The sequence below is a fragment of the Argentina silus genome, assembly GCF_951799395.1.
Source record: "Argentina silus genome assembly, chromosome: 7".
In the NCBI taxonomy this organism is placed as follows: domain Eukaryota; kingdom Metazoa; phylum Chordata; class Actinopteri; order Argentiniformes; family Argentinidae; genus Argentina; species Argentina silus.
Window position 1 is genome coordinate 16,967,783 of NC_139661.1, and position 23,178 is coordinate 16,990,960.

Consider the following 23,178-nt stretch of genomic DNA (forward strand, 5'->3'; position numbering starts at 1 on the left):
TGAGCTGGGCTTCTAAACAACACCTAATCTGATGTTGCCAAGTTCAAGCTGGCACACCCCACTCAGGTTTAGTGCAGTTACCAAGTGACCAACACAAACACAGTCAGAAGTATTGGAGACCAAGGACCAGCATTTGTTTGTGAGTAAATGATGACTATATTTATTCTCTCTAATAAATTTGCTTCATATTGAACACGTACTGTATAAACGATACTAAGTATGTACTGTTGATCTATTTACTGTAAAAAAAATGTTTTTAAAAAAATGGGTGGATGTTGTGAGCAATATCTGAAAACAGAATAATACCTACAGTATAGGGTAAAAGCTATTGCACTAACCAAAACTTTCACCCCTCCAAAAAAATTCACCCCCCAAAAAAATCTGTTTTCCCAGGAGCCAGTTTTGAAGAGGAACCATGTCACATAAGGCAGTGTTACAACCATACCAGCCTGACGACAAGTACGTTTTACCAAATGTTTTCAACATTGACCTTCAGTGAGAGAGTCCCTTCCTATTTCCTCTCTAGCAATCCCCTGAGTTAGATTCAATCATTTCTGCAGAGAGGAGACATATTCTATCTTCTCCTATAGTGTGTCAATGATTAAATGGCCATGGAGCCAGCAGTGATCATTTCTCTCTGTCTGGATTCACCTTTATCAAATTAATCCCTGATCAATGACAACATCACACAGGAAGGCACAGCAGCACAGAGGGAGAGGCAGGATGTTGATGTGAAATCTTGTTTGTGAAAGGCCCAGGGATATGTGTTTTGCGGACAAATTCACTGCACTGTAGATTTACTGTGTTTTTTCCCAGTGGATTTAATTTGTCCTTGTTCTTTTAGTTTTAAAGTAGAAAGAGGTTCCAATTTCCTGAAGAACTTGAATGTTTACTTGGTATTGTCACTTTTACTCCGTGCAATTTCAATCAAGTCTGTATTGAGAACCCATTCATTTCCTCACGCAAGGGTTATCTCTGTCACACAGCTGTTGTGTGAGATTAATGCAGGCCATATCCAACCATATAAAATCCCTTGTCAAATAGGCATAATGAAAACCAGCAGGTGACAATAGGCGGTAGTAATGACAGCTTAACCAAACAAATTCTAAGTCATTGCTCCCCACAGGTCTGATGTCATCGAGGCCCGTCTGACCAATCAGGAGCGGACGATGAGCGTGCTGTTGGAACAGGCATTGAGGATCAAGGAGGAGGTCGTGATTGGCCTGCGCTCCACCCAGGGCTCCGTCCTATCAGAGGCCTCCGCCCGCAGGCTGTTGGAGAACCACATCCTCACCATCACGCACATCGTCAAACAGCTCAGCACCAACATGCAGGTAGAGTCATACAGTATAAACAAGTACAGTGCCATATTGCAAGGTAGTGAGGACTCTGTCCCTCTCCGTTGAGGTTGAAGTTAATGTGTCAATATGAAATTATATGATGTTATAGATACAATTCACACACATTCACAAGGTCTGTTTAAAGTTATAGTCACACATTTGTTATTACTGTGTAGAAACAAAAAACAAGGTATGCATATCATAGAGCTCACTAGAAAAAAAAAAAACCATATATATATATATATATATATATATATATATATATATATATATATATATATATATATATATATATATAATTTGATGCATATCATATAAGGTCATGATCTTAAGATCATGTTTTGCCAACTGACTGTATTCCTCACATCAATCTCCCGTGGTGGTGTTAGCACCTGATAGCTCTGTGTCTGGGAATGAGGTCAGAGGGAAGTGAAGGTGTTGAGCGTCTGTGTGAGTATCTCTCTTTCTCTCTCTCTCTCTCTCTCTCTCTCTCTCTCTCTTCTGCCAAATGGGCTCACTCTGTGTGTCTGTGTGAGTATCTCTCCCTCTTTCTCTCTCCCTCTCCCTTTCCCTCTCCCTCTCCCTCTCCCTCTCTCTCTCCCTCTCCCTCTCCCTCTCCCTCTCCCTCTCCCTCTCCTTCTCCCTCACTGATGGATCAGTCTGATACTGAAAACTAAACCTCATTCAATATAGTCCTTTTCCTCATAAGTAAGCAAAAGTGTCAACGATATCACATAAACTTCTCAGAGTTCTGGAATTATTGCCAATGGAGCCACGTAATACAGGAACTGCTTTATAACTGAGTTATGCATGAAAATTGGATTCATTAGATGAATCAATGTCTGAGGTCATCTTTGCCAGAAGGGCCGTTTGTCTGGAGCAATGATACAAGAGAGGCCAGAGAGAGTTGCCTTACACAACTCAGACAACAGGACACATACACAGCGAACAGACCTTAATTAGTTACGTTAATTAGGTGGTCTTCTGTGGCTCAATTGGTAGAACATGGCACTAAGAACGCTTAGGTTGTGGGTTTGATTCCTGGTGGGACCATATATACTGAAATGTATGCACTAAATGGCATATGTTATATATATATTATTAGAGTTCAATCCCTTATGGGGGTATTGATTTTGCCAAAGTGTTCACCATTGTCTGAAATTAGAACAACTCCCATCATCATCTAACTGTTTTGTGTGTGTGTGTGTGTGTGTGTGTGTGTGTGTGTGTGTGTGTGTGTGTGTGTGTGTGTGTGTGTGTGTGTGTGTGTGTGAGTGAGAAGGAATAAACAGGAGCGTGAACAGAGAACAGTGAACAGAGATAAACTAAATGAAACTGTCAATCAACAGCTCAATACTCCCTGTCTCTATCTGCAAAGCACACTAGCCCTTTGATATGGAGAGAATGGAGCCTGACTCATCAGAATGGCTGTGTAGAGTAATTATCCATGCAGTCAAGTATGCAGTGTGGTGAGGCATGGTTATGAGCAATGGAAATATCGGCGCACCTGATGGTAGGACTGCAGGTGCAAAACAACTAAACTAATGTGTCTGTGAAACTGTGAAAGAAAAACTCGACTCGAAAATGCCACACTGCTAAAAACCATTCTGTTTGATAGTGAACAATCAGTGCTGTTGTTTCTGTCAGGGGACCATCAACAGTGTCAGACTGTCTCTCAGTGCACAGTAGGCCTACTACTGTACCTCTGTTGTCCTCTCAGGTGCTGGAGAGGGAGATCATCCAGAGGGACAGTGTCACATCAGGGACGTCCTTCGCTGTGCAGAGTCTGGATCACAAGAACCTGGCTGGCATTGGGGACCTCAGAGGCAGAGTGGCCAGGTATATATTTGCTGTTACTGGGTGTCTCTCTCAGTCAGTCAGGCCACCAACAAGACGTCCTCTAGAGCTACCTAGTAATAAGTCACTGAAAAAGAGTTAGTAGGATCAAAATCCCACCTTTAATACTCCTGGGCAAAACGCACAGACAGACAGACAGACACAAACACACTTACAAGTTAACACAGGCCTCTCTCTTCATCATATTTGAGCTGAAGGTTGATCTGAAGGTTCTTATGTGCTATCAAAACCTGGGAAACAGACATAAATATATATCAGCAATCATGAGAGATATACGAGGTCTTGGCTGTTCAGATAAGAGTCACTCAGTTATAAACACGAAAGCAGGGTAACTCGTGCCTACCACTGCCATTGTGCCCTTGAGCAAGGTACTTAACCCCTAACTGCTCCAGGTGCTGAATATGGCTGACCCAGAGCCCAGAGCTCTGTTCTCCCTTGGGTGTGCACGTGTTTTGAGGGGGGGGGGGGGGGGGTGCACATATCACATTCCTACAACTGATGAGAATTGATTGCATGGTGAAATAGAATTGATTGCATGGCCAATTGATTGCATGGCTTCTTCTTCTAAAGATGAGTTTGTGTAGGTCACAGGTTGACCCAGGTTGACTAAAGATGGCCTCCTGGCGGAGGTTGTGGGGGTCAGTGAGGGGAGGGAGAGAGCTGGCTCCTCAGTGCTGTGGTGATTCAGTGTTCTATAAGGCTGTCTGAAGCTCTCCAACTTTAACGAATGACCTCATCTGGGCAATTCATGAATAATCAAGTAGTCTGGCATTTTATGTTTTTAGATGAAGTAGATACAACTCAGAATTATGGGTACAAGGCCTGTAGTATGTGGAATTAGTGGGATGAGAGCACACAAACACACACACACACACAGGCAATTTGGTTTATTTGGCTCATTGCTACTCTCCACAAATACGGTGCTTGGTAGCCGGCACTAATGGAAAGCCTGCCGATGACATCATAAATTGAGCAGAAGAGAAGCTGTCTACGAATGATCGTAACACAGGAGGGTCACCAGATCAATCATACTGTTCACACACAACAAGATACTACAGGGGGCTATAAAGATGTTGCTACTGGGAGTCCATTTGAATTAGAGCTTTTCATCAATGTTCAAAAGCTGTCTTGTGCCTTGTGGTCTTAAAGATTTATTTAAACAATTCAAAGAGGGGTTTGCATTTTCCTCTGCTGGTGTTTTGAGTCTCTCTAATGATCATGTCTAAAACATATCCAGTGTTCATTAGGGGAAAACTGCATAATTGCCTTGCTTGTATAACATTCTCCAAACAAATATTCACTAAACAAATGTTTACCAATTGCTGGAGCTGTCTTTCTCTAGCATTCTCATGCTTGCCAGCAATGATCAACACAAGTGGGAGTGCACCAGTGTAGACTCTATAGATCTCTCTCTCTCTCTCTCTCTCTCTCTCTCTCTTTGTCTCTCGCCCCACTAGCTTTGTCGGTCTGCTGGTCAATCCACCTAAACCTGTCTGTGTGTCTGTCTGTCTGTCCCCACACATGTCCACCTGTCTCAGGTGTGACGCCAGCATAGCCAAGCTGTCAGGTGATGTGAGCTCTGGGGGAAAGGAGATCCACAGTCTGCAAGAGAAGGTGAAAGAGCTCAGGTCTGGCCTGGAGGTCAGACTGATGGACATGGAGCTGAAGGTAAGAGCCTCTCCAGTGCGGACTTGGGTATTAGGTATTAGGCAGGGTCACTTGGTGTCCACTCAACCTGACCAAGCTCCAGTTAGGACACTTTGATTTGAGCTTTCCCTCCTTGCAGAGGAGACTAGTCCTGCCTCTCACTGAATACAGGGAGTCTATATTTTAAGGCTGACTGTTGCATTTTGAAGATCAATGTTGAAGGGTGAGAGGGGACTTGCCCACAGGGCAATATACAGTGGAACTTAGATCTCTCAAACTGAAGAGGATGAAATACGTAATCTGAGATATCAAGGTTTGAGATCAATTTTTTTTTTTTGCCTCAAGCCAGTGTATTGCGTAATCTGTTGTGTTGATCTTTTTTTTCCTTGGGATCAATAACAGAGAAATCACAAAACTCTGACTATGTTGAGCACACATATGTACGCATGTACGTACACACACCTTCCTCAGGGTGCTTTATGTACTCCAGGCCTGGGCGGAAAATCACTGAGACTGCGGCACATTAACTCTGGGGACAGGGTGAGCATCAACAGCCAATATCCGCACGCTTCTGGCAGTTGCAACCGCAGTTCACATTTGAGGAGTGAGTGCATGGATGCGTTTATAAAACGAATCCAATTGGGGGGTGGGGGGGGGGATATGCTTCACATCAGATATGCAGATATGCTTCACATCATACAGTATGTTTTCATGAGTATTCATAACCAGTCTCAGGTGTTCACGAGACAAATAATGAGTCCTTTTTTTGTTTCTTTATTCAATTATTTATTTTCCTTTGGCTTTGTTAGAGCTCACAGGGAGGGGTGGGGGGTTGCAATATGGCTGGGGAGGGAGGGAGGAAGTGAGGGAGGGAGGGAGGGGGGGATGATTCAACTCAGGGAGGGAGGGAAGGAGGGAGGGATGTAGGTTACAGGCATGGGGGGGTACAACTCAGAGAGGGAGGGAGGGTACAGGCATGGGAGGGGGAAAGATACAAATCATGGAGGGAAGGAGGGAAGGGGGGGGGGTAGGCATGGGAGGGAAAGAGGGGGGAGGATACAACTCAGGGAGGGAGTGAGGGAGGGGGGGATAGGCATGGGAGGGAGGGAGAGAGGGGAGCTGCAGAATCAGTTGTCACTGTCGCTATCCCCAGATCTTCTTTGCCTCTTCTTAGACGTTCCCTCCTCTGAATGGCAGCCGCCAGGGTGTTGATCAGTGCCCACCTCCCTTTTTCTCTTCCTGGACACCCTCTGTGCCTGACGTGCAAGTACCCAGTTTTCACTGTCACTGTCCGTGTCGGTGTCACTATCCCTTGATCCTCTCTGTCTCTTCTTAGAGGTTCCCTCCTCTGAATGGCAGCCGCCATCAACCACCTCCCTTGTTCTCTTCCTGGACACCCTCTGTGCCTGAGGTGCAAGCACCCGGTCGGGAACCAGTCGGAAGTGCTCAGGTTGGGGGACAAGAGATCTTTGGGAGTCTTCTGGCTGCTCTTGGTAAGCCAGGGCTGCATGGTTTGGCTGTATCCGTCCCTGTTCCTCATCCCCTACGTCGTTATGCTCCCCCTCTCCAACGACGAGCCTCATCTCATCCCTCATCTCTTCCTCCTCATGTCTGGGCACATCCTCGTCCCAGTAGGCCTCGAGGGGGGGCAGAATTCCGGGGCCATGAGCGGCAATTCGCTCCATCACCGAACGGATGACTTGGTGTCCGCTTGGATCACGGACACCGTTCCTGGCCAACCAGAGGAGTTCTTGGACAGTGACTCTTGGACATCCATCTGGTGTCTGCTCTGCCTCAACATGGGCTCGATCTCCTTGACCCTGAGGGTTGTGGTGTCCACCAGGGCAGGTCCTGGGTCCCACACGGTTGTTGCCAACAGTAGCATCTCCAGAGCCATTGTTGAGGTTATTTGGACCCCCAAAGCCAGTGGTGAAGTCAAGACTGCAGTCTTCTTCCTCCTCTTCTTCACCACTGCTTATCACCAGTATCTCCTCAGGCACATCATCATCATCATCATCATCTGATATGATGATTAAGGGTGGAGCAGCATGAAATATAGACCCCCTCCCCAGAGGAGGCACAGAGGAAGAATGACCTATGAGCATAACAATAGATAGTAAAATAACTTGTTATAGCATTTTCACATTTTTTTTTATTTGTTTTTATCTATCCTTTATTTATTTTGGTGTCCCATTGAGAAAGTACATTATTTTTAGGTTGTTACTATATTTTTTATTTCACCCCTTAAAATTGTTTATTAAAGCATTTTCAGTATCAATGTCAACAAATCATTCACTAACCAAACAAAGTAAATGTCAAGGACCGGCTTGAGGAAAGGACATCCTCCTTCTCCTCCTCCTCCTCCTCCTCCTCCACAATCGGGCAAGAGGCATTGCTCTGCTGGCACTCCTCTTCCTCCTCTTCATCATCACTGCTTATTACCATGATCTCCTCAGGCACTTCATCATCATCATCTGATATGATGATTAAGGGTGGAGCAGCATGAAATATAGACCCCCTCCCCAGAGGAGGCACAGAGGAAGAATGACCTAAGAGCATAACAATAGACAGTAAAATAACATGTTATAGCATATTCACATTTATTTTTGTGTTAATTATATTTCTTATTTCACCCATAAGAATTCCACATATCTTATCTCATCATTATTTCTTAAAATCAGGACTTACCTGAGTTCCTTTCACTCATTTTGCAATTAAAGTTTTCCCAAAGTTTGCCAGTTTGTGTCCTCAAGGTATATAGATGATATATTGATTGTACAATTGTGTTTGCAGAGTGGGTTTTTAGTCTCTATGATAATCCAAGCCTTTGATGCCATAATGTTAGTTTGTGACATCATAATCGCTGTTTCATACAAGTTTGTAGATGCTGCTGACTAATGGATGCTCCAATGTTATCATGTCAACAAAGATGATAAAAGGGCAGAGTTGGAAATAATAACAATAATAATAATAATAATAATAATAATAATACTTCTACAACTACAACTACTACTACTACTGCTACTACTAATAATAATAGTACTTCAATGACTGCTACTGCTGCTGATACTACTACTACTACTACTACTACTAATAAAAACAATAATTATAATAATAATAATAATAATAATAATAATAATTAGTGTTGCACCGGTTGTACCGGTTCTACAAAAGTATCATGATACCCTGCTTTGAAAACGATTCTATACTAAGAACAGTTAGAACCGTTTTTTTTTTACCATAAATGCCTGACGCGATATTTTCTTTGAGCTGTGCAGAATATTATCTTATAAGTGTAATTTGTCTTTTTGCTCGCGGGGGGCAGTGCGTTCTGCATGCATAGTGGCTGTGTGTGGCTGGGTTAGACAACACTAAACAATCACACACGCGTTGACAAGAAGGAGGCGAGAGAAGGATGGAAGCCGCAAGTGTCCATGCTAGCCGTCCCCAGCTTGTTGATAAAAAGGTTGCCAGAAGTGAAGTCTGGCATTACTTTGCTTAAAGAGCCAATGATGACGGCGAGCCGACCGAAATCACAAAGCCTGTTTGTAAAAGATGTTACAAGGCCATGCAGTCAAGTAAAGCTCAAAAAGTGTTACAACGATAAGTCCTCCAGTCAGTGTATTGTGCAATCTGTTGTGTTGATCTTTTTTTCCTTGGGATCAAAAACAGAGAAATCACACACACACACACACACACACACACACACACACACACACACACACTTTCCTCAGCATGCTCTATGTCAGGCATGGGCAAACTGCGGGCCGGATCCCCGAGTTTTAATCCGACCCGTGATCTTTTAACCAAAACAATACATTTGATTCTGTTATACCGAAATTAGTTTAAGCACAGTATGAGGTCACATACTGTAAAGGCGAATTTTTTAATTTCATCTCTCAGTACAGCAGAATTGCCGTGGATGGCAGTAGAAGTAGGAGCCCCTGCCTGTTCCTGCTCGATCCCCTGCTCGATCCTACAGTGTGTGGACGAAGTCCGAAAATGAGCCTTTCCAAAAAACGAAAAGTCGACAGTGAATGTCGTGTTTTCAAAAGAAAATGTAGCACGAAATATTTTTTTCCACATATGTTGGATCTCAAGCGGTATGCTTGACATGCCAGGAGAGCGTTGCCGTCTTCAAGGAACACAACATTAGCAGGCGCCTCTCAAGTAAGCATGCTAACTATGCTAGCAACTTATCTGCACACGAAAGAGAAAGGAGGGCTGCCGTGTCGTGTCTGCAAATTTACAAGCCCGCCAGAACATATTCGTTCGACAATCCACCGTTCAAGAAAACTCAATTAAGGCGAAAAAAAATCGTAAAGCATAGCAATCCTTTTTCAGAGTGAATTTTTTGAAGGAATGCATGGTGGAGGCTGCTAGCCTGGTCAGTCCGGACAGTGAAGCCCATTTTGAGAACATTAACCTGTCACGGAGAACAGTTATACGGAGGGTGGAATTAATCGATCAAGATCTTAGTTCCCAGTTGGAGAGGAAAGTGACGGATTTCGAGTATTCTTCACTTGCGCTGGACCACAGTACGGACATTTTGGACACTGCACAATTTCTTGTCTTTATCAGAAGGATAAACGAAAACTTTGAAATTGCAGAGGAATTTCTTTCCATGGAATCATTAAAAGGGACGACTACGGGACAAGACTTATCCAACAACGTTTCAAGGGATAAATTGGTAAATGTCACTACCGATGGTTCTCCAAATCTTACGGGTAAAAACGTGGACATTTTGAAGAGAATTTAGGACAAAGTGAGAGAGGTGTCGCCAAACACTGAGGTAACTTTCTTGCACTGCATTATCCACCACGAGGCTCTGTGTAAATCTGTACTTGGACTGGAGTATGTTCTTAGAGTGGTTGTGAAACTGGTCAACTTTGTCAGAGCTAGAGGACTCAATCACCGTAAATTCATTCAACTGTTAGGGACATTGACGCAGAGCATGTTGACTTACTTTATCATTCAAACGTTCGCTGGTTAAGTCAATGGAGAGTATTTAAGCAGGTGTGGGATTTGAGAGAGGAGATTGGCATGATGATGGACAGCGTAGGCAAAGCTGACCTGAACGTAAAACTACAGGGGAAAAATACGTTTGTGCATGAACTGTACAACCATGTGAAGGCATTCAGAGCCAAGCTGGTGTTGTTCACCAGGCAGTTGAGGGACATTCATTCATTCATTTTCCGACACTGGCTTCTGTGGGGGTGTCGCCACCCAGCGCAGTGAGATACAGCGGCATTCTGTCAGACTTGTAGGCCGAATTCACACGGCGCTTCTCTGACTTCGCCAAGATTGAAGATTCGCTGGAACTCGTGTCACGCCTTCTCTCATACGAGTATGAGAAAGCACCACCGAACATGCAGCTGGAGCTTATTGATCTCCAGTGTGACACTTCCCTCCGGGAGAAGTTTGAAACCGTCACTCTGCCCGAGTTCTATGCCTCATTAAGTGAAACACAGTTCGCTCACACGCGACAGCTGGCTCAGAGTAGGTTGGTGCTGTTTGGCTCCACTTACACGTGTGAGCAAAACTTTTCGGTGATGAACTACAATAAATCAAAGCACAGATCTCGACTTAATGATGAACACTTGTCTGCCATACTGCGTCTTTCAACCTCAAAAATTGCACCTGACTAAGCTTTTGTAGAACAGGGTGAGCAACTTCACTGTTCACATTGACGAGCCATGGGCCAGTAGACGCTGAAGGACAGTAAAGGAGAGGTCTGAGTAAATGAATGTATTTGTGAAAAATACACTCTTAGTGATGCCAAGAATACTTTTTTACTGATAAAATGCATTGGAAATGAAAATAGTAAATGTTACATGAAAATGTTACTGAAAGTAATAGGCCAACATACGCAAATGTAACTGATTAAGAGTATCTGGTGATATGTTGACTGTAACACAAAGAATGTACATTATAACTTGAGATAAGGCACTGATGTACTGTAAAATATGAAAGTGATAGCCTATTGTTTTGTACTTTTGTCTTTTGTATTTAGGACTTTGTATGTAGAACTTTAAACAGAGGGACATTGTGTGAAAATAGGTCTCTTGAGAGTCAGTCCTTTGGAAAAGAGTGTGATTCACTTGAACATCAGTGCACATGCAAAAATACTTTTGGTTTAATGAATTTGTAATTGAGGTACATAGAGCAGTGTGTGTTGAATGCAATGTAACATCAAGTATTTAAAAAAAACAACAACAACTGTCGGTCACATTTGAGGAGTGCAAGAATGCGTTCATAAAAAGGATCCCATCATTTTTTTGTTGTTGTTGCAAGGATTCCCCCGAAATGTAACTGTTTTATATACAACAGTAGTGACTGAAATGACGGTAACAGGTGGTTACAAAGTTATATTATTTTATATAAATGATTGAAGTGTATTAATTGTATTATATATGACATGCATTACTGTCTGGAGGTGACCTGAAGTCCACAGACAAAAGAAAAGACAACATTATCTTATTTTTGCTTTTATTTATTTTCTTTGGCCCTGAGCGGAAAGGATAGCTATAGCCTACTGATATTATATGGCATTGTTACAGTGTGGTCAAACCAGGTTTGTCCATGTCCCCTCAAGGATGAGATCCTGTGGATATTTTCATTGGATATTGACACTGAACCACACCTACCGTTGAGCGATGTGTTGTATCGCAGACATGCATCACATCACACAGTTTGTATTCATGAGAATTCATATCTAGTCTCAGGTGTTCACGATACAAGGAATAAGTCCTTTTTTTATTTTTTTATTCAATTATTTATTTTTACTTTGGTTTTGTTATAGCTCACAGGGAGAGGTTGCAATGTTGCTGGGGAAACATGGGAGGGAGGGGGGATACAGCTCAGTCGAGGGAGGTTACAGGCATGGAAGGGAGGTAGGGGGGGTACAACTCAGGGAGGGAGAGAGGCAGGGTACAGGCATGGGGGGGAGGGAGGGGGGAGGATACATCTCAGGGAGGGGGGGATCGGCATGGGAGGGAGGGAGAGAGAGAGGGGAGCTGCAGAATCAGTTGTCACTGTCGCTATCCCCAGATCTTCTTTGCCTCTTCTTAGACGTTCCCTCCTCTGAATGGCAGCCGCCAGGGTGTTGATCAGTGCCCACCTCCCTTTTTCTCTTCCTTGACACCCTCTGTGCCTGACGTGCAAGTACTGTCGGTGTCACGATCCCTTGATCCTCTCTGTCTCTTCTTAGAGGTTCCCTCTGAATGGCAGCCGCCATCAGCCACCTCGCTTGTTCTCTTCCTGGACACCCTCTGTGCCTGAGGTGCAAGCACCCGGTCGGGAACCAGTCGGAAGTGCTCAGGTTGGGGGACAAGAGGCCTTTGGGAGTCTTCTGGCTGCTCTTGGTAAGCCAGGGCTGCATGGTTTGGCTGTATCCGTCCCTGTTCCTCATCCCCTACGTCGTTATGCTCCTCCTCTCCAACGACGAGCCTCATCTCATCCCTCATCTCTTCCTCCTCATGTCTGGGCACATCCTCGTCCCAGTAGGCCTCGAGGGGGGGCAGAATTCCGGGGCCATGAGCGGCAATTCGCTCCATCACCGAACGGATGACTTGGTGTCCGCTTGGATCACGGACACCGTTCCTGGCCAACCAGAGGAGTTCTTGGACAGTGACTCTTGGACATCCAACTGGTGTCCGTTCTGCCTCAACATGGGCTCTATCTCCCTGAGGGTTGTGGTGTCCACCAGGGCAGGTCCTGGGTCCCACACGGTTGTTGCCAACAGTAGCATCTCCAGAGCCATTGTTGAGGTTATTTGGACCCCCAAAGCCAGCGGTGAAGTCAAGACTGCAGTCTTCTTCCTCCTCTTCTTTACCACTGCTTATCACCACGATCTTATCAGCATTATCATCTGATATGAGGATTAAGGGTGGAGCAGCATGAAATATAGACCCCCTCCCCAGAGGAGGCACAGAGGAAGAATGACCTAAGAGCATAACAATAGACAGTAAAATCACATGTTCACATTTATTTTTGTGTTATTTATGAATGGTTTATAAATGCCTTATGAATGAAAGTTATTATAAAGTGTTAATTATATTTCATATTTCACCCATAAGAATTCCACAAATCTTATCTCATCATTATTTCTTAAAATCAGGACTTACCTGAGTTCCTTTCACTCATTTTGCAATTAAAGTTTTCCCAAAGTTTACCAGTTTGTGTCCTCAAGGTATAGATGATATATTGATTGTACAATTGTGTTTGCAGAGTGGGTTTTTAGTCTGATAATCCAAGCCTTTGATGCCATTTACACAATTAATGACCACCATCCATTGTCATTATCCATTTTTCCATTACACCTGCTTTGAAAGGCCATTCTATACTAAGAACATTTAGAACCGTTTTTTTTTTCCTTCTTTTTTTTTACCATGAATGCCTGACACAATATTTACTTTGAACTGTGCAGAATATTATCTTATAAGTGTAATTTGTCTTTTTGCTAGCTAGTTTATTTCTAAAATGGTTGCAGGCATGGCACTCTGCACGTAACGAACAGAGAGCTCCAATACAAGTTACAACACATACTTTATACCCCTCAGATGGTCCGATTACAGGGTGGGGTTTTCACATGGGCATGTATCCATATACAACCTTCAAAACAGGTGGCATGATCTATGTGCAATCCTTGATAACATTCTGGGGCAGCTCTGAAAGAACAATGGTCTCACAGTTAGAAGTCTTACATCTTTATCTGCTCGGAACAGTCTGGACTTTGAGAAGACACTGATCTGTTCTCAAATGTTACGATCACTAGCTTTAGACAGTTGACCCCAAGTTAATGACCATTCTGTTACGGGCCGTAGATACAATGTCACACTAAAATGTGTTATCTTACATAGCTTACGGGGGGCAGTGCGTTCTGCATGCATGGTGGCTGTGTGTGGCTGGGTTAGACAACACTAAACAATCACACACGCGGCGTTGACGAGAAGGAGGAAAGAGAAGGATGGAAGCCGCAAGTGTCGATGCTAGCTGTCCCCAGCTTGTTGATAAAAAGGTTGCCAGAAGTGAAGTCTGGCATTATTTTGCTTATAGAGCCAATGATGACGGCGAGCCGACCGAAATCACAAAGCCTATTTGTAAAAGATGTTACAAGGCCTTGCAGTCAAGTAAAGCTCGAAAAAGTGTTACAATTATAAAACGAATCTGAATGAAAGTTATTTAAGTGGAATCAGTGTCAGTGTACAGTAAATGCTAAGTATACTGTTATCTGTCTGTCTGCCTGCCTGCCTGTTTGCCTGTCTGTCTGTCTGTCTGTGCAGCTGTCTCAGGCTGTGGGGAGACTGGAGGCCTCTCTGATGGAGCAGACCCACAGCCAGAGGAGCTCCTGGACTGACCTGCACAACCACATCAAACTCCTGGAGGCCAGGTGGGTCTAGAAACTTGTTCACATAAAGGGCTCTCCCAAAACTTCTCCACTCACCACGTTTAACATGTTCTTGTGACACATCAAATCAGCAAAAACAATGTTGCGAACCAGGACCAAACCTTCAGCAGTGACCTCAAATAGCATACAAGCCACTGGGTATAGAGGCTGGCTCGCCATTGGAGAAACACTGGTCCTGAGCACTTACATAAGTCTTTTTAACACAGAAACCCTCAACACTGACCTTTCCAATGCCACAGGGAGAGATGTGAGGCTTGCTGAGAGGCATAGAATCAAGATATCACTCCCTGGCTCTAAGTGTGGGTTTCGGTTCTGGCGTTCTGTTGTTCTCTTGGAGGGACTTTGTTGTAAGCTGGAGGTTATTTAACGCCTCCTTGCTTTCCATCCATCTTCGCTGGAGCCGTAACCCTCTGAAAGCTGAGGCTGTGCTATTTTTAGATATATTTGATGGATGCCCTATTCAAGTGCAACCTAAACGGTGAATTTCACAGATGCAAAATTACAAGCAAAAAAAAGTTGTGCCTGATGTTAAGCCACAGAATATAACAGTAGCTACATGCTGTGTTACCCCTTACATATAGCTCCATGAAGATCCCTCTTACTTCCTACGGTACAAAATATCTAGGACTGCATTAAGCTAACCTGTTCAAATCCCCCATGGGTATATTTTTCATGGGCAATATAAGAGATAGCAATCCCCTTGGCTATTTACATACTTACACACCATAAATGATCAGACAGAATCATTGCTCAATGTCCAATTGTTGCGTTTCTGTATCCACACTGAAACTACCCTTAGGATTTGACCTGAGGTAATCAGTCTGTCAGTATTGGCTTGGCTGGGCGCCAGCATCAGGTAGTGAATGAGACAGCCACCTGGTAGCAGACCTCCAGGGTCAGGCTCATCTACAGCCTGGGCACGTCTTGTTGCACAGCACAGCCCACACAGGGCCCACAAACCTCATTCACGCACACATACATACACACACATGCACGTACACATACATACACACACACACACACACACACAGAGCCCACGCAGAGGGCACACAGAGTGCTGTGACCACTGTTAGCGACCGCCACATTGAAGCTTTTCAGTCAAGAGGACACACTTGATGTGAGGGCTGACAATGAGCCATACAATATTTCTGAAGAAGCTGTGGGATTCACATAGAAAATCACCCATGTGGCAAATATTGATGAGTCATTGTGCCATGTTGTGCCAGTATGTGCAGGACGCCTTTGTTGACTAAGCAGATCCAAGGTGACAGCTTTTATTTCACTTGTTTTTTTTTTGGGAGTCGACTCAGTGAATCGTGGTTTTGTGTGAATACAGCAGAACCGACAGATGGCTGTTCCCCTCTCTCTCTCTCTCTCTGTCTTCTCGTCCTCTGGAGACACACAGTGCAGATAGGGAAACAAGCAGCATTTGACTGACTGGCTGTAGAAGGAGCAGAGCGACGTGTTGCCTGCCTGCCTGCATGGCTCGGCATCAAATCAAAACAAAACAAAGCGTGTGACAGGCTGTGTCTGAGAAGGTCACTCTTATAATTACCCCAGAGAGCCTCACTCTGAGTGCTACATCTCACACAAGTGCTACAGTATTCCGCCTGCGGGGGAGAGAAACAGACTAATTTCAGAAGTGATAAACTAAACATCTCAACACCCAAATACCTCAGCTAAACCTGTGAATACTGCATGTTACCAATTCGTGGGTTTATTTGGTGTCCGGAGGTAGCTTTGCTCACATCACCAGCAGTGCAGCATCAGACCTGAGTCTTATGAAGTGTACACCAGGACATTTCACAAACCATGATCATGGATAGCCAAATAACGCTTACTACTGTACTGAACTGTACTGTATGTACCGTAAAAGTGATGCACACAGGATGTGGACGTGTAATCTCTGGACCTAGTGAGACAGGTGGATGTATGATCCAACTCCTCCTCTGCCCCCTGCAGCAGCTCCAGCGGTCTGAAGGAGGCCAGGGAGGACACAGACAGACTGAGGAGATGGATGGAGCAGCAGCTACGCAGCTCAGAGCAGACACACACACAGGGCAGTGAGCAGACACGCTCTCTCCTGCAAGACAAGATGGTAACATATGTGTAAAGTATGATAAGACATGATATGAGTGAATTGGGGGGGGGGGGGGGGGTGTGACTGGCCAGAGGAACAAGGAAACAGTGGTCCTTCTCTATAGTGGCATGGCTTGTGTTGGGGGGGGTGTAAGTGTGTGTGTGTGTGTGTGTGTGTGTGTGTGTGTGTGTGTGTGTGTGTGTGTGTGTGTATTACTGTTAGGTGTGAGACTGAGTTGTTTGTCTACAGGGGGAGCCTCAGTGAGCAGCTTAATCTGTCTGTGTGTCTGTCTGTCTGCCTGTCTCTCTGTCTGTCTGCTTGTCTGTCTGTCTCTCTGCCTGTCTGTCTGTCTGTGTCTTTCTGTCTGTCTCTCTTCCTGTCTGTCTGTCTGCCTGTCTACAGGTGGAGGCGGAGGGGAGGCTCAGTGATCAGCTGGGTCTCCTGGCTGTGCGTGTGGAGAGATCTGAGGGCCAGCTGGAGCAGGAGCGCCAGGCAGACAGGGTGAGACGCTCGGAGACAAAACTCCACAGCAAGATCAGCACCGTGGAGACCAGCCTCCGGGAGGAGCTGCAGCTGGTCAGACAGGAGTACCAATCAGGTTGGTCCTGCATCCTGCATCCATCCTCAGACAAACTGTCACAGTGTGTTGTTGACTACCACATGAGTGGCCACATAGGACAACTGGGTTTATCAAAGTTTATTACAGAAAGGACACCATCATAGAATGAGACTGAGGAACAGGCAGAGAGTGAATGTAGGAAGGAGAGGGAAGGGATGGGAAGCAAAATTACATTATAAATTATAAATCAGGAAAAAGTATCACATTTTTCAACAAATCGTGCAATGTTCAGAAGCAGCCATTTACAGAGCAATATTTCCCATACAAACACTCCAACTGGATCAGAAAGTCGACAGTTCTTTTGGCCAAGAATGACTGCAATACACAGCATACCCGTTTTCACCAAATGTTTCAGTTGGGGTTAGTTCTATCTTTTGAATTGTGTTTAGAACTCAGAGGGGGCAGTAGACTTGGCAGCTGGCTTTAGAACTGGCTACAGCAGAGTTAGTCATCATCGCCTCCATCACGAATGGAGCTCGGTGCTCTTTTATCTGTAGCCAAGGGTGAGAATGAAGCAATTCATCATTTATTTACAGACTTAACACACAGCGTTCTCAGCACAGGTGTTTGTAGTTGTTCTCATTAACGCAGCCTCTAATTAGAAACACCTGAGCTGAGAAACTGACGCAGATTAATGCTGCTTTCTGGAGCAGTTTATGAGAGCGTGGTTACATGGCTGTTTACAACAGCCCCCACAGTGCCTAGCTAAATTCAAATAAAACAAAAATGATCAATTCCATATTTCTGCTTGTTTTTCGGAGGCAGGATCATAGTCAAATGGATGCAGTTCATGTGACAGGAAAAAAACACAACAACACAAACAAATGAAGACGGAACAGACACTTTTGTGCTGCCTCCAACCATGGGGCAGTCTGGGGCCAGTGTTATCTCTGTCCCCATCTCAGCAGTCTTAATAAGTCATGGGACAGACAACCAGGCATACATAGCACAGCCTCCTGTTGTTCTTGCCCTCCTATCCCCATTACTATCTCCATTCCAGTGCCAAGTTATCCCCCCCGACCCCCTGAGGGCCTTCTGAAGCCATAGACAGAAAACCAGAGGACAGCCCAGTAAATAAAAACAGCAATAAAAAGCAGCTATGAATCACCGTCTCAGCCCCCAGTAGGAGCACAAAGTCTGATCCTGCTGCAGACCCTTCAATCCTTCACTGTCTGCAGAGTAGCGCAGGAGGAGAGGGGGGGGGCAATGTATAATTGATGAGGTTCTTAATGTTCAACACACAGCTGGATAGAGCTATTAACTCCCAGGGTCCTGGTGAATCTATTGCCCAATTCTAGAAGTTAACCACTAACCCTAGGCACGTATAGATCTAGAGGGGAATGGATAGAGGTGCACAAATTGGGCACTTGAGCATCAGCAGACCTATTAGCAGGGTCCTCCAGGGCCCGGCTCATCTGCAGCCTGGGCACGTCTTGTTGCACATCCCCTGTGAGGGGGAAAGGTGGGGCTATTACCATTTTGATTTTCTCTCTCTCTCTCTCTCTCTCTCTCTCTCTCTCTCTCTCTCTCTCTCTCTCTCTCTCTCTCTCTCTCTCTCTCTCTCTCTCTCTCTCTCTCTCTCCAGGGTTCAAGTCCATCCATGACTCCATAGACTCTCTGAAACAGATAAGTGACACCAAAGCCAAGCTGGACAAGGAGAAGCTTCAGAAGGACATCAAACACATACGCAGGAAGATGGTGGAGCTGAGGGACGTGTGAAGTCTTCACACTGGATCATGCTGGAGATAAAAATAATAATAAAACTATATATATATGATCTACAATATGCTTAGTCGCAAAGCATGATATTTTGTTGAAATTATTTACTGTTGAAATTGTAAATGACAGAATTGTGTTCATTTGAAAAGAACAACAACAAAAACATAAAACTAATCATCATTCAATGGAATCCAAAAAAAAGGTTGTCAATGATATCACATTTGATTGATGAGTTTACTATAAATAAAATGAAAGTAATCCAATGAGAAGATTATTTATTAAACTTTCCTTTGGCTGACCTTTATCATAATCACTTTGGTGTGTTTTAGCTTCATTTTATTTGAGTTGCATGCGCTGACTGGCAGAGGCCATGTGGGCATAGCGTTCTTGCACTTAAATGTGCACTTATTGTTTGGGTGCGTCTCAAGAGTTGTGCCTTTTCTTTCTTCGACTGCGTACTCTCCTCGACTAACTTAACTTCTCTTAAACGTCACTAAGATTGGGAACAAATACCGATTAGACCAACATCTAAATATGATATATGATAAGCATCCACATTACGTGCAATATTTTAAGATTAATACTGGTGAAAATGGGGACCATGACTGGTGGGAGCAATGAGACTATTGAGACCTGGTCTTTACGACTTTCGATCCTTTGCAGTAAAAGCGATCGTGTTGTTCCAATTTACATGATTGAAGGTTCCCCGCTTGAAATGTTTTACAAATAAAGGACACGTTAAAACTTGCGTTGCAATTCACGCCCACATTTATTTCATTTTATAGTTACATTTTCTATGAACAGAAAACGAAAGTGCGCCGAGCAGAGTACCGTCTGCTTTGTCGTGGAAGGTAAGCTTTCATTTTCAAATGCGATAAACAAATTGGTAACACTTTACATATATGACATTGTTTTTAATTACATGAATAATTTAAGAAATAAATGACTTGATTGTGTTGTAACTTGTCTGTGGTTCATTAACACGCGAAACGGTGTGGCCACCTTATAATTTGAGTTACACGTCGTCTTTGACTTGAGAAGGTTGAAGATATGGAACAGATAAAAGAACACCGTCTCTGGTATATGAGTAAATATGATTGCCTTTTGATGGTTTAGGCAGAACCAACAAACCGTCAACCAAACCATCAAACTAGAAACTGGGGGTTGAATTTACAAAATTCACATTTGTCACAACACGATGTTTTGAAATGTAGGCCGAGTACAATCGGTTAGTTGTCATTCATCAAAATCAATACCTTGAATGTATTTAATGTATTTAAATACTGCTTGTTGTGCAGTTATTAGAACATCTTGGAAATCTCTCTTTCACTTTTGCTACGTGTAGCCTGTGGTCTTTTCAGTCCATGTTTTACTTTAGTTTTTCTGGTCCTCTATGATAAAGTTCCATGTTTAGAACATACTGCTGCCTGATTCACCATTTATAATCAGTCACAGTTGTGTTATGTTACATTGTCTCATCGTGCTTCATGTCCTTCCAGGATGTCTGTGTCGTTCTTCGGCTGGGACGTGACCTACGATGACGACTCTCCCCTGGAGGTGGAGCTGGGGGCGGCGCAGGAGATGCGTGAGGGGCGTGTCTACACCATGTATCACGGAACGAGTGTCGCGACGTCACGCCTCATCATCGCCAACGGTTTCCAACAGTCCCCTGATGGCATGCTGGGGCCCGGTGTTTACGTTAGCCGCAACCAGCGCAAGGCGGAGCGCTACCCGTTAAATGCCGCGGTCACAGACCGCGTGGTTCTGCAGCTGAAGGTGGACGCCGGCCGCATCAAACGCATCGACACCGACAACCACCCCATGCAGAAGAGCTGGCACGCCGCGGGCTTCGACACTGCCTGGGTGCCCCCCAATTGTGGGATGAAAGCCGTGCCCAGCGGCCTGGAGGAGGACTGTGTCTACGACCCCAAGCGTGTAGAGGTCATCGGCATCGCCGTGGCACCCAACACCGTCATTCTGGCTGAGCTGAAACAGCTTGTGGCTCAGAAACCGAGCAGGGCTAGGAGAGGTGGAGGTGGAGCAGGCCAGAGCAGCAGGGGAGGGGGGGCAGGAGCAGGGGGTGTGTGTGCACTGTGCAGGAGGAAGAGCCCGCCGGGTCACACTCACGCACTGCAGAGGTGCTGGGGCTGTGGACAGAACATCTGTCCCCTCATGGTCAAACACACCTGTCCTCCCAGCGGCTGAGGGGGGGGGGGGGGGGGGGTAGTCTGAAGCTGATAGTTAGGGGTAAGGAGGTAGGGGAGAAGATAGGAGAGATTGGGTGGTAGGAGGCGGAGGGAGGGAGGGGGGAGGTGAGGTGAGGCGAGGCAGTCTGAAGCATCACTTACTTTGTGATACTCAGGGACTTCTTTTTCTGTAGTGTAAATGATTTAAACTTCTCTGACCTCATTTCTGTTGGTGGGAAAAGCACATCCTTTTCTTTGCTGTCATTTGATCAATAAATGTATATTATATTGGGTTAGGGTTAGGGAAAGAAGGGTGGGATTACAGTGAGTCCTGAGGATGGATACTGGACTCTGGTGCTGAAGAATGGGTGTGAGTACATGACTGGTAATATCCCCCATATCGCCCTCTCCCTTAGAAAGAAGCCCCAGAAGGTGGGGGTGTTTGTGGATTATGAGGAGGGACAGGTGTCCTTCTTCAATGTGGAGGCCAGGTCTCATATCTACACTTTCATTGGCTGCACTTTCACTGAGAACCTTGGAAGGCAATGTATTCCCCATGAACCAAATCAGATCATCCCAGTCATGGATTAAAATAAAAGTGGATCAGACAATTATTGTGAGGCTAAAGTAGAGATTCTCAGCTTTAATTCAATGTTTTATTTTTTGAGATTAGTTTCACAATTTAGAAATTGCAACCCTTTTTATACATAGTCCCCCTATTTCAGATAAGAATAAGAGAGCTGTCAATGTCTAGTATTGATTCTAGGCTTTGCATTTGCCTTGAGGGTCTGCTATTGATGTCTGTCAACATGAGGACTAAAGAGATGTCAATGAAAGTCATTATGAGGCTGAAACATCAGAAACATAGCCAAAACCTTAGACTTACCAAAATCAACAGTTTGTAATATCATAAATATAATAAAGAAAAAAATAATAAAGAAAGCATTTATGAGCTCAACAATCATAAATGGACTGGTAGGCCAAGGATGACTTCTACAGTGGGTGACTGAAGAATGCTCACCATAATTAAAGGGATAGTTCAGGTTTTTTCGATGTTAGACCAAACTTTCCACTTACTTGCAAAAGTTAGTGTTGTAGGCGCATCCAGACACTTTTGTTGGTCATATAGATAGATAGATAGATAGATAGATAGAAACTTTATTTATCCCAGGGGGAAATTCAGGTTCCAAGTAGCATACAGACATAGGGGTATCACACATAACATACACGTACAACATACAACATTAGCAGCATTTTATACAGGCGAGGTGCAGTTGTAAATGTCTTTGCAGTTAGGTGAGGTGCAAAAAGGTAAGGCAGACAGTGCGATTATAGCATTAAATACTAAAAACTAAATACGGGCTACATAAATATGGACTATTTTAAAGTGCATTTAGTCCAGGCTGGTGGAGGGAGGTAGGAGCTGTGTATGAGACCTAGCATAGCTAGTAAACATTGTAGATAATGAGGTGAAACAGTGACATGATACATGATAGTGATATGATACAGAGGGTGGAGGTTATGCAGAGAAGTCCATCTCTTTGCCCTTGATTGACCTGATATGCTGTGTCCTTCACTCTGTGTCCTTCACCCTGATTGGATTAGCTGTAATCATATTAATTTAACTTCACCAAGTCAATTTCCTGTATGTGCAAATATACTTCAAATAAAATAATTCTGATTCTGATTCTGATTCTGATTTAGGGTGGAAAACATATCAACTCAATGTTCATTTTATGAAAGAGCAGGATAAACTGACTGCTAATTTTATGAAACCAGATTTTGAAACATCCAGAAAACATGCTGTGGAAGTGACTCTAGACCCTGATACTGCACATCCCAGACTCAAGCTAAGTATGAGAAACAAGTGAGATGTGGAGACAGACCACAGGACCTCCGTGACAACATAGAGAGGTTTAACAAATGTGTCAATGTCCTGGGAAGGGAAGGGTTTTCCTCAGGGAGGTTTTACTATGAGCTGGAGGTGACGGAGAAGATTGACTGGGATTTAGGAGTGGCCAGGAAGTCTGTTTGAAGGAAGGGTTGGATTACACTGGATCCTGAGGATGGATACTGGACTCTGGTGCTGAGGAATGGGGATGAGTAAAAGGCGTATACTAACCAACGTCTAACCATACTAACCTACGTCTGCCTCTCTGAGTGAGGAACCCCAGAAGGTGGGGGTGTTTGTGGTCTCATATCTACACTTTCACCGGCTGCATATTCACTGAGGAACTCCATCCATACTTCAGCCCCTATCTTAAAGCTGGAAACTCAGCCCCACTGATAATCTCTCCTGTGGATGTCACCACAGGATGACT

General features: G+C 44.4%; 2 protein-coding genes across 2 annotated transcripts; both read left to right on the forward strand.

Annotated features, from left to right (window-relative positions):
• Nucleotides 1-415: 415 nt before the first annotated feature.
• fam81b (family with sequence similarity 81 member B) lies at nt 416-18,713 on the forward strand (the record flags this gene model as incomplete). The annotated part of the gene is made up of 8 exons (XM_083673969.1): nt 416-459; nt 1,127-1,334; nt 3,061-3,179; nt 4,736-4,865; nt 14,129-14,235; nt 16,216-16,351; nt 16,736-16,931; nt 18,538-18,713. 8 exons carry the CDS (start codon nt 416-418, stop codon nt 18,669-18,671), a joined length of 1,074 nt encoding a protein of 357 aa, XP_083530095.1. The 3' UTR covers nt 18,672-18,713.
• Nucleotides 18,714-19,351: 638 nt separating this feature from the next.
• Nucleotides 19,352-20,876, forward strand: gig2p (grass carp reovirus (GCRV)-induced gene 2p; the record flags this gene model as incomplete). The annotated part of the gene is made up of 2 exons (XM_083673970.1): nt 19,352-19,522; nt 20,171-20,876. The coding sequence occupies exon 2, from the start codon at nt 20,172-20,174 to the stop codon at nt 20,874-20,876; it is 705 nt and encodes a 234-aa protein (XP_083530096.1). The 5' UTR covers nt 19,352-19,522; nt 20,171.
• Nucleotides 20,877-23,178: the final 2,302 nt, after the last annotated feature.